The sequence below is a fragment of the Taeniopygia guttata genome, chromosome 27 (genome assembly GCF_048771995.1).
Source record: "Taeniopygia guttata chromosome 27, bTaeGut7.mat, whole genome shotgun sequence".
In the NCBI taxonomy this organism is placed as follows: domain Eukaryota; kingdom Metazoa; phylum Chordata; class Aves; order Passeriformes; family Estrildidae; genus Taeniopygia; species Taeniopygia guttata.
In genome coordinates, this window is record NC_133052.1 from 4,105,544 (window position 1) to 4,117,500 (window position 11,957).

The window sequence follows — 11,957 nt, forward strand, 5'->3', positions numbered from 1 at the left end:
TCTAAAGCTGCATTTTCAGTTCAGGGATTGGCTGCTTTTCCCCATTTTCTCTTTTCCAAAGAAGTGGCTGAGTGGTGCTGTGATTCCTCTGAGCTGCACAGGGGAGTCACACAGGAGGGGCAGCACAATGTCCCCTGCAGAGCCCTGTGTGACACTGGTGACCTGGGGCATGCTCTGGTTCCTTCCCTTTGCTCTCTTGGACTAAAACCAAACTTGGAGTGAGCACTGGAGCTTACTCCCAGCTCAAGACCTTGCTCAGTGTCCAACACCTGGAGCAGAATCTGTTCAGGGAGTGCAGGGAACAGACCCTGTGCAGATGCACTGTGCATCAAAGATGTGTTTAAATAGGTTTTCATCCTCTGTCAAGGGAATGCAAAGCAGTCACAGGATTCATTATGGAAATAGATTTTAGGGTTTGGTTTTGTTTTTATAATGATGAAGGTTTGTGTCATGAAGTTGAAATATAGAGCTTGCACAGAATCACAGAATATCCTGAGTGAGAAGGGACCCCCAAGGATCATCAAATCCAGATCCTGCCCCTGCACAGACACCCCAAAATCCCACCCTGTGCATCCCTGGGAGTGGTGTCCAAATGCTTCTGGAGCTCTGGCAGCCTTGGGGCTGTGCCCAGCACCCTCTAAGTGGGCACTGGACATTCCCTTCACTCCTGGAGCCTCAGCCAAACTTTTTGGACAGCAAAAGAGGGGGGTCCTTGGCCAGCCAGGCCCTCCCAGCTCCCTGTGTACTGGGACAGAAAAGGGACTGATGAGCCCACCTGACAATCCCAGCAGCTCCTTCTATCAGCCAGTATTGATCAGTGTCCAAACCCTGCACAGGAAATGCAAATAGCAGTGGAAAGGGCTCTGCAAGGTGAACAAACAGCAGTGGATTTGCATTTGCAGCTGATGTTTTCCACAACTTGCTCTATTATTCATAAACCCCGTTACTGCCTGGGCCGACTCGGCGTTGCTCTGTGCACTCTGCATTGGGAATTGGAGGCTGCTGGAGTGGGACTGTCCTGTGCAGCTGCAGGGGGGACTCAGGGACTCACAGCAGCCTCTGCTCAAAGCCTGAGCTGGAAATCCACTGGAACTGCCTGTGCAGAAGCAGGGAATTCACTGTACCCACAGATTCCTAAAGACAGGCCGTTCCCCCGAGAAGTCATTTGTAATTCAGCTTTTGGGAGTGGGAGTTTGCTCAGGCTTTTAAATTTAATGAGGATCCAGCTATTTATAATCTGGGCTCAGAAGAAGCTGTGAGTGTGGTGGGGCTTTGTGCACCACAATTCTTGGACCCTGTTGGTGGCATTGCTCTGAGAGCTGATCCTACTCTCCTGTGGCTGCTGTTGGCGACTTCAATTACTGACAGATTTAATCCCATTAATTTTGTTTGAAGTGAGTTTTTAAATAGCCATTTCCCATCCATCATTTGGAGTTAGCTGAACCTTCCCCAGGCTGGTTCTCTCCAGTTTTTCCTTTCCTGACTCTGGCTCCCTTGCCTGAGCAGGGCCGCAAGCTCCTGATCATCGGGACCACGAGCCGCAAGGACGTCCTGCAGGAGATGGAGATGCTGAATGCCTTCAGCACCACCATCCACGTGCCCAACATTGCCACGGGGGAGCAGCTCATGGAGGCTTTAGAGGTGAGGAAAAGTTCAAGGATGACAAAAGACTTAAAACTTGCTGGAAATGAGGGATTTTTGCAGTAGCTGTGTCTGGTAACACCCATCCCACTTGTCATCGTGTCATAACGTAGCAGTTCTGAGGCTTTTAAATTTGCTTTTTAATGAATTAAATTAAGGCAGAATTAGAGAACAGTAGGTCTGGGGAAGGGTTTGTGGTCTGGATTGAAACATTCCAAGGGCAGGGAAATGGGTAATGAGTATAATTGTGACACTTAAACTGCATGTGCCTGGAGGTGCTGAGCTCTGAATTGGAACAGCATCAGCTGAAGGTGTTTGGTGCTGAGAAATTATAAATTCCTTATAAATTCCTGCCTTCAGTGTCCCCTTGTTCTGTGCCGTATTGGGAGTTGTAGTGAGTACTAAAAGCTGTTAAAATAAGCTCAACAGGCAAATCTTTGGTGTCATTGGCAAGCTTGTCCCAGTGGTGGTGTCACTGGAGCCTGAGAGACACAGACACTCCTGCAGCAGGTGTGGAAACTCCCTGTGGCTTGACCCATTGTTTCCTTGTAGACCCTGATCTGGAGCCCTGGAGTGCAGCATAAAAGCACAGCACTAACTGTTGGATGAGGGATATTATGGAAAAAAACACGAGGGAATTAAAGAATTTTTTTTTGTGTGTTTTGACTTGTCTAAGATACATTGCAACACATTTTCCTTCTCAGCTAGTAAAAGCTTCTAGCTTCCCATTCCCTTTCTCCCAAGGTAGGTACCATTATTCCTACTCTCAGTCTCCTGTTGCTGATTTTTTAAAATGATTTTCCCCCCAGCTCCTGGGTAACTTCAAAGACAAGGAGCGCAGCACGATTGCACAGAACGTCAAAGGGAAGCCGGTGTGGATCGGGATCAAGAAGCTGCTGATGCTGATAGAAATGTCCTTACAGGTAGGAATGGTTTTGGGGAGGAAGGACTGGGGCCCTAGAGCAGTCCTGGAGGTTCCCTTCTCTGCAGAGCCTTGGTGTTGGTGGGAGCCTTTGCATTGGTTTAATTGGGAAAAGAGTTGCAATGAGGGGAAATGTTAAGAACAAAGAAATCACTGCATCTTGGTCCACAGAGATCTTTAAATCCCCCCTTGTGCCCATGGGCTGTTCAGAGCTGCACTTCAGAGCATCTGGCTATGGGAGGGCCTGGATTAACTCACCTTTCATGGAATTTCTTTTCTCCACCCAGCATGTTAAGATTGCAGATAGCAATCACCTCAGTTTTTGTTTGGTTTTTTTTTTTTTTTTAAAGAAGAAGGTGCCTGTGCAGGTGTATGTGCTCTTTTCCTGAAGAAGATAAATCTGTCAGGCTGTTCAGCTGCTCTTCTCTTTATTTACCACTTTCAGCACTTTAAAGAAAATAATTGCAGAGGGTAGAACTATGCAGCTCTGAGCCCTCCCCCGCAGCAGCACCCATGCCTGGAGCCAGCCAGCAAGCTCATGCTCATGCTGACACGGGCTGAGGGTGCAGCCCTAATCCTCCCCTGACATCCCAGTGCTCCCCCAGCCCCCCCTCTGCTCCCATCAAATGGATTTAGTGCAGCTGAGTGAGCTGTTCTCAGATCTTCCTCGCAGAGGCAGGGCAGAAGTGAAGAGACTTGTAGTTCAGAGCAGACGAGTCGTGCACCCCTCTGTTCACTCCTCACAATTCTGTTAAAACTTGCTCAGCACTAAGGATGTGCTCTGACTGCATGTCACCTCAGGGAATAAAGTCATTTATCTAGATTACTTTTTCCTCTTCTTCCTTGGCTTTTAATTCCATACCTGGAGGCAAGTCAGTAAGTCATTGCTCACATGTATTAAATGTATTTAAGGGGTGCTGGCCTTCAGGGGCTGCCGGGCTCTGCCGTGCTCCTGCTCCTGAGCCCTGACAATGGCTCCCTTCTCATGGCACAGGACATGCTCCTGTGCTGCTCTCTCGGTTGTTTTCAAAGCTGAAGGTGGAGGTTCTGTAAGTCGTGGGCAGTTCTGAGTTCTGAGGTGGGAATGCTGACCCCAGCTCTGTTCCCAGCCTGGCCCCTGTGCCTGTTCTGCTCCTGGGGGGCAGTTCTGGGCACCACAATAGGGATGGAAAGGAACTGGAGAGTGTCCACAGGAGGGACCTGAAGATGGTGAAGGGTGTGAAGGTGAAGCCATAGGAGGAGCAGCTGAGGTCACTTGTTCAGCTGGAGCAGAATTCCGTGGGGCTGCAGCTCCTCCTGAGGGGAAGCTCCAGTCTCTGTTCTGGGACGGGGACAGGAGCCAGGGAGTGGCTGGAGCTCTGCCAGGGGGGTTTAAGTTGGATACTGGGGAAAGATTCTTCCCCCAGAGGTGCTGGCACTGCCCAGGCTCCCCAGGGGATGGGCACAGCCCCGAGGCTGCCAGAGCTCCAGGAATGTTTGGACAGCGCTGCCAGGGGTGCCCAGGGTGGGATGTTGGGGTGTCTGGGCAGGGCCAGAGGATGGATTGGATAATCCCTGTGGGTCCCTTCCCACTGAGGATGTTCCATGAGTCTGTGACACAGAATCCTCACTCTGCCTGAGGCTGTGCAGGCAAGCTGCTCTTGGGCATTAATATTTTTCAGCAGACCATTGTTGTGTTGGTGAGTCCAGGAGCAGCCAGGCAGAGCTGGGACTGTGTCCTTTCTCCCACACTGAACATCAGGCACGAACTGCTGCCACTGTCCCCAGAGCCACTGAGGGTGTCCCTTTGCTGCCCGTGGACGGGTGGCAGCAGGGTGGTTCCTGCTCTGGCACTGGCTTCGGGTGGTTGTGTAACAGCAGAGGTAACAGCATATGGCAGCTAAATATGAACCAGCTCTGTTCCAAAAGGTCTGAGGTGTTTCCATGACTCCATCTGCTGAAGTGCTATAAATACAGGAGAGCAGTGCAGGCTCGCAGTGAACAGAGCTGGGATCAGGGCACTGGAACCCACAGAGAGCCCAACAATCACAACCAGGAAATAACAAAGGTCCAGCCACAGAGTTCTGTTAAAAACCCAACAGGATCTGACACAGTTAGACAAAGCTCTTCTTTTCACCCTTAGAAAACCTGTTCTAAAGCCACCAGCTGGAATTCAAACTTGCCAAGGCCATTGTTCTGTTCCCCAGATGGGAGATGCTGCCTCCCACCCCTCTCCACCTGGACACCAGGGCTGTGCATGGGCACTGAGTCCATAACCTGCACTGGCTCCTGGGGAGACACAGTGTAGGACACACAGCATTTACCTGCACACACAGCTCCTTTCCAAAAGACTACAGCTGGCAGCTGAAAGGCCACAAAAACTCAAACTTGATCAAATTTTGTATTAAAAATGCAGGCACAAACCCCAGAGGCTGATCTACCTGGGAAGGAGCAGAAGCCAGTGGAGCACAGGGGCAGCAGGGTCAGGACTCCTGGACATAACCTCTGGTGCTCTGTGAAATGGGAAATGCTGCTGCCAAACTGGGGGGAAGATTCTCTGGAACAGCAGCCTGGGGACTGACCCTGTGACAGAGCCGTGGGGTCAGAGCAGAGCCCTGTGGGTGGGGAAGACTCAGGACCCTTTGCCAGGTGAGGCATGACCCCGTGCTGGGTCTGGGGGTGTGGATTGACCTGTGGATGCCCCAGAGGCAGGGCATGTGCAGGTGATCAGTTCAGGGTTCAGGTGCCAGCTCCTGTGCCAGCTGCCTTCAGCCTTTGTGACAGAACCACAGAGTCACTGAGGTGGGAAGAGCCCTCCAAGTGTTCCCTCAGCACTGCCAAGGGCACCACTGACCGTGTCCCCAAGTGCCACATCCCCCACAGGAAGGGGAGACTGGCACAGTGACAGGTGAACTGTTCCTTGTAGCCAGCTGGGAGAGGTTGTGGAGAAGATTTAGGCTGGAGGGACCCTGCAGACAGCCTCTCTCTGCTCTCCTGTTGGGTGGCCCCAGAGCTCCTCTCAGTCCCTGGGCATTTCACATTCCAGACACTCTGCTGGGGGGGTTCACCTTTCTTCTCTTCCTGGACCCTGATTGTTGCCAGTGCTCTTTGCTGCTGAGATGAAATGCTCAGTGAGCCTCAGTAAGTTCCTCTAAATCTTCTTGTTTCAGTGAATTTATTTTTCTGATCTAAAAGTAGCTCAGCAGTTGGTACTGAGGAACTGGCCTTGCTCTCCATCTCACAACCATGGGAGATTTTACATTTTTAGGCTTTTCTTAGCACAAAGGAGCAATTCTTGCTGGCTCTTTCTCCCCTGCATTGCTGGGACACTGTTGTTGGTTTAGGATTTCTTTTCTTCTGAACTGTTTTTGAAGGCATTTCTGTTGCCCTCCATTGCAGCAGTCAGAATTTTAAATAGATGGCTTCTTCACATCTGGGATGGCAAGAAATTTTCCTTGAGGGATGTAAAAGGGATGTGATGAGATGTGATGGAGGAGTTCCTGACCCACGTGTGGCCTCACTGGTGGGAGGCCCGTGCCCTGTGAATCCCCTGTGTTGTGAAGATACAGTTGGTGATGGAATTTGCAGAGGGAACACAAGTTGGAGTTTATAGGACACAAGAACTTTTGGAATACAACATCAAGATTCTGAGAACCAGCAGCCTAGCCTCTGATTTCCAAATGTTTATAATCCTCACTCACTGTATTTTGGTTGAAATCTAAGGAAGAGTTCCCTGGAGTTATTCCATGAGAGGATCAGCAATCCTGTGCACCAGCACAGGGGACAGATCCAGCTACAGCTGGTGGCCTCCAGCAGCAGCTGGGGTGTCTCCTGAGCAGCTGGGGTGTCTCCTGAGCAGCTGGGGTGTCTCCTGAGCACTTGGATGTCTCCTGAGCACTTGGATGTCTCCTGAGCACTTGGATGTCTCCTGAGCAGTCTTTCCTTGCTGTCCCTGCTGTGTCACGATTTGAATTGTGGTTCAAATATCCTTGATAGCTTTTGATAAAGAAAGAAAGTAATGAGATACAAGATGTCAGTGGCTACGCCTTGGTGCTTGGGAGGTTTAGGGTGAGCAGTAGGAAGAATCTCTTTGCTGGGAGGGTGGCACAGCTGACCAGTGACCAGTGACAGGACCCAGGGCATGGCTGGAGCTGGGCCAGGCAGGGTTGGGTTGGATCTCAAGAAAGGGAATGGTCCCAGCCCTGAGGCTGCCCGAGCTGCAGGTGCTCTCAGGGATGCCCAGGGTGGGATGTTGGGGTGTCTGTGCAGGGCCAGGGGCTGGACTCCATGATCTTTGTGGGTCCTGTCCAACTCAGGACATCCCCTAATTCTGTGCTTTCCTTTGTGGCTGCTTGGAGGATGGGCTGGCACTAATGGGATCTGTCTGGTTTGGTGTTTAGATGGATCCTGAGTACCGGGTGAAGAAGTTCTTGGCTCTTCTGAGAGAAGAAGGAACGTAAGTACTTTTATTTTAAAGCAGTGTTTAAATTCTCTTTTCTGCTCAGAAATGAGCTGCTCTGAGGGGAGCCTGCAGTGGGATGGATCTGCTCTCTTTGTTGGCCCCTCTGTATTGTCAGAGCTGTATCACATCAGTTCTTAGAGCAATTTGGGAGGGGGGAGGTCCTGAAGGTTTGGGAACCTGCATGCCTGAATTCTCTGCTTTTCTGAATTTACCTTTGACTTTTAAAGCGTCCATGAGATACTGGGCCACAATTTACCTTTCTTTAACTAAAGTAAATCAAAAGAGCTTCTGCTTGAGCTAAAATCCAGCTGTTTATCTAAAATCTGGAATTTTGGTTTCTTGTGTCTCCTGTCTGAGAGAAGGATGTCCTACTCTTTCCCCATAGGTGCCACAGGGAGTAGTTGAGCCCAGTGGGACAGTGGCATCTCCTAGAGAATGACTTTCTAATACATGTAGGGCAGTACCTGTGCTGGGGAAACTCACACCACTATCTATCCTGGCTACATGTGAGTGGGTTCCAGTGTGTGCTTGATGCTTTATACATGTGCATGATGCTTTCCTGATGGATTTGGCTTCTTTTGCAAGAGTCCCTACCCTAGACTGAAGGTGGACCAAGTGCAAGATCAACAGCTGGAAAAGTGACCAACCTGGAGAACAAACACTGGGATCTTTATTCTTCTGTGCTCAACACACTGGACAAAGTGAAATGCTCCCCTGATCCCCAGAGCCCCATGTGGAACCTGCATGTGTAGTGCAATACAGTACTTTTATTCTTTGTCTTTCATATTCTGATGTCATGTGGGAGTGTCTCCTGGAACACTGTGCTTCTGTCTCTGTGCATTTAGGGGTGAGCAGTGGGAATATCCTGTGAGGTTTGGGGCTGACACACACTTGTGTCCAGCATTCCTGCAGTAGGAAAGGGATTCTGACTTCCAATAAACCTGCCAGTCTGGTGGAGGGATGCTGAAGCACTGCTCTGTCTGATCCTGGTCAGGTGAAGCTTTTTGTGGTGCCACCCCAGCCCTCACTGGTGTCTGAGCCAGACCCACACCCACGGACAGAGCACACAGGAGTGAGTGCAGCTCCAGGGGTGCCTGGCTGCTGCACCCACTTTATTTATATCCAGGTATTTTGGGGCCTGATGGGACCCTGCTGGTGGCACTGGGGACTGGAAGAGGGCAGGGAAGTGTTGATCAGAGTAGAGGAAATTTCCAAATCCAGTATTTAAGGCATCAAACCTTGTTGTTAATTCAACAACAGTTTTAGCGATGCTGGTTCCAGCCTCCAGCTCTTCCTGAGTTCCTGTAGTTGGCAGCTTTGGTATCCTCCAGCCTCATTTTATCCCTTTTCATGTTACCAAAGGTTGAAATTCCTCCTTAGAGGCAGAGAGGAAGCCAGGCTCTGCAGGTGCACGAGATGTGTATTGCCATGTTTTGCACTGAATTAAGGAATGTATCAAACCTTGCTCCACGCTCCTTCCCGTGCTCCTGTGGCCTCAGGGAGATGCTGAGGCTGCTCCCCTGGGCTCCACTCCTTCCAGAAGGTTCCTGGAACATACCTCAGTGTGGTGGGGCATCAAATCAAAGCCATTTAGCAGCTGTTAGTCAGTGTAGCTTCCTAAACTCGAGCAGGCCCACTGTAAGGGCTAGCAGTGGTGTCCAGAGGGGTGTTCCCAGGGGAGGAGGGTGCCCCACGTCCTTCAGGCCCAGGTGGAGGTACTGTTGTCCTCAGTGTGCTCACAGCAGTTGGGGTGTTTCAGCCACTCCACTCTGCTCCTCTGGCAGTGCTGTTGTGTTGTGATGCTGTTGTGAGTCCCAGTGGTGGTTCCCTCTCATTTTGTGTATGATCTCGTGAATTTATTTGTTCCTCCCTTCCCTCTGCCAGTCCGAGTGACAGCAGCACACAGTAACTTATATTTCAGAGTAAATGATGTAAACCTTATTGTGTCTGTGTCCAGAACTATACTGATGAATAAATATCTGGTTTAATTGCACATTCAGTGGATTCAATAAAAAGCACAACTCCTTGTGATGACCTGGGTGCCATCTGTGTCTGGTGCTGGTGTGTGTGAGAAGCAGAGCTGCCCCTGGGCTGCTGCTGCCAGGGGGGTGCTCAGAGTGTGCCTGAGTGTGGATGGAGTGAATTTAGCCCAGCCTGAGCAGCTGGCCCCTCTTACTGTGACAGAAGTTAGTGAGAGCACTCTGGTCCAGCCCATTCTGGAGCTGTGTGAGCTCTGCAGGGCTGAGGAGGCCCTGTGTGTGTCTGTGTGTGTAGGGTGGGGGTATCCCACACCTGGGGAAGGCTGGAAAACCCGGCTGGGCTGCTGGGTGTGACACTGACCCACTCCAACCTCTGTTCCAAAATCTCCATCTGAGATGTTCCCTGCAGGTGGCACAAGGGAAGGGCAGCACCTTCCCACCACCTGTGTGTTCTCCATGGCTCCTCTTGGCAGAGAGACTTTAAATGTATAATAAATACACAATATTGCTTTCAATGTAAGGGCTGAATTCTTCACCCCCTTCCTTACCCTGTTTCATCTTGAACTTTCCAGAAATGTGGCCCTGAAATGGAGTTGTTGAGCAGAGGCAGATTTGAAGGTGCTGGGATGGGTTTGGGGGCACAGTGTGGGGTGGAGGAAGGTTTGGGGCAGGTGGGCAGACAGGGAGAGCTTCACCCCCTGAGCTGTGAAGTCCAGACCCCTCCACGGGCCAGGTAAGGACATGTGAGTGGTGGTGGCACCAGCAGAGACACCCTGACATCCTGCATGTGGCTCCATGGGATGGCTTTGGGTGTAATCTGGGGATCAGGGCAAGAACATGAGTGATTCTATATTTATTTTGCCCTTTGACAGGTACATTTGAGGCCAATGCAGTGGAAAATAGCGTGCACTTAAAAGCATTGCTGATGTGAGGGGATGCTGCAGAAACACCCACAGAATTATTCATGGACAGGAGAACAGGTTTTTTATATCAGAAAATGTGGGTTTTGTCTGTCCAAAGCATTGGAAGGTGATTCAGAGGCAGCCTGTGAGTACATGTGGGGGGTGTGCAGGGTCTGGAATTTGGTTTGATCCATTGCTTTAGTTGATCTCTGGCTCTGCACAGCTCCTGCCAGGAGGGGACAGCCGGGGAACAGGGACAGGAGCAGAGGGAACAGCTCAGGCTGGTCCAGGGGGGGGTTAGATGGGATTTATTCATGGAAAATTGTTCAGCCCTGGCACAGCTGCCCAGGGCAGGGATGGAGTCCCCATCCTGGAGGGATTGTGTGGGTGTGGCACTTGGGGACAGGGGCCAGTGGTGGGAATGGTTGGACTCAATGATCTTGAAGTCTTCTCCAACCCCAAGGGTTCCATGACTCTGTGCTGGATCTCAGTTGTGCACACTGTACCCTGGCACTCCCTGAATCAAAGTCTCAGCTGTAAAATATCTTCTTTTTGCCATCATTGTCTTGATTCCTATAACAGATGCCCCTGCCCATGCCAGGCAGTTGGAACTATGTGACCCTTGAGGTTCCTTCCAACCCAAACCATTCTGGGATTCCATGATTCCCTGTCCATGAGCAGCTGGGTCATGACCCACTGCTCTGTAGCTGTTCAGCAGGGCCCTCAGAGCCAAACCACACACGCTGGCAAGTGCATATTTTTGAATTTTCACCTTTTCTTTAATGATGTACCACAAAAAATGGAAGTTGAAATATATTTTTCTCCAAATATATAAATTTATATAATATATAATCTTAGTTAACTCAAGTATATACATTGTATAATAAATAATGCTTATAAAAAGAGAAATTTTCTGAATATAAAATAAAAAAAAATCGACCTCTACAACTTTATACAAAACTTTGGATACAGCAGATTGATGGAAAAAGATCTTCCATTCAGTGCTAGAATACCTGGCTACAGTAAAATAATTACAAGGCAATAAATGTTCTATTTAATATTAAATACCTTTTCTTGATTAAAAACCAAACAAACAAAGGAGGGATTTTGTTTAAAGTCGGGTACTGGGAGTCTTTCCAGACAGGGGATTTAATATATACTTTAAATAGATGCATATCAGAGGACGGTGTGGCTCAGCTGGGGGAGCTTCTGGAGCTCTCTGGGATTTGAATTTTCGGGAGCAAAGGCTCCTCCAAAGGGGGTCAGGAGCTCCAGGAGCTGCTCATTCCCAGGAAAAGAGAGAGAGGAGCAGCAGCCCCAGCCCGAGTGGCCACCATTCCCTGGAATTCACTGCCTGGGCTGTGTCTGAGTGTGGCTTTTGGTCCTGGAGCCCACCAGGACAGAGGGAGTATTTATTTTGTAATTTCATGGGTCAGAACTCCTGGGGAAGGTAAACCCAGGAAGAGAGGATGTGCTCAAGGACTGGGATGGCCTGGGGAGCACGGAGGGGACAAACCGTGGTTCTGCTGCCTGGGAAGGGTCTGGGATGTTGGCAAATCCCTGCTCATGGCACAGAGTTCCGTGCTTGGGGGCACTTCTGGCTGGTTGCTGAGAGCTCAGTGAATCCCAGGGCAGGGGAAGGCTCTGCCCAGTTTCGTGCTGTGCGAGATTTCCTCTCTGCCTGAAGTCTCCCATGTTCAGAGCTGGTGCAGCAGCTCACCTGGCAGGTAACCTGTCCCCAGAGAGATCCCTGAGCTCCCTCTGGGTTAAGTCGTGCTAGGGAATGCTTAGTCAATCCTCTCCCGGGACGATGCTGTCCCCTGTAGGAGGTGGCAGCAGTGCCCTGTGCCCTGCTCGTGTCCTGGGCCAGGTGCCAGAGGGTCAGCTCCGGGCTCTGCCTTCCTGAAGCCCTCCGTGGGACATCTGGGGCTGTGGGGAACAGAGTGGGCAGAGGGGGGGGGGAGGGAGGGACCACCCGTGGGCTCTGCTGGTGTGCTCAGACAGGTTTGGTTCCCCAGCATCACCCCGGAGCAGGAAGGAGGGAGCTGGGCTGGGCTGGGGGCTCCTTCCTC

At 50.6% G+C, this 11,957-nt stretch overlaps 1 protein-coding gene across 2 annotated transcripts in view; it reads left to right on the forward strand.

The window, feature by feature from the left end:
* The window catches only part of NSF (N-ethylmaleimide sensitive factor, vesicle fusing ATPase), a 76,399-nt gene extending 67,364 nt beyond the window's left edge, over positions 1 to 9,035 (forward strand). Inside the window, exons 18-21 of one of the 2 annotated variants that reach the window (XM_030256481.4) lie at positions 1,507 to 1,641; positions 2,451 to 2,564; positions 6,943 to 6,998; positions 7,390 to 9,035. In XM_030256481.4, the coding sequence (XP_030112341.1) occupies positions 1,507 to 1,641; positions 2,451 to 2,564; positions 6,943 to 6,998; positions 7,390 to 7,405 (321 nt within the window). In that variant the 3' untranslated portion in view covers positions 7,406 to 9,035. The remainder of the gene's footprint in view (positions 1 to 1,506; positions 1,642 to 2,450; positions 2,565 to 6,942; positions 6,999 to 7,389) is intronic. The other variant, XM_030256480.4, reaches the window with a different exon arrangement.
* Positions 9,036 to 11,957: the final 2,922 nt, after the last annotated feature.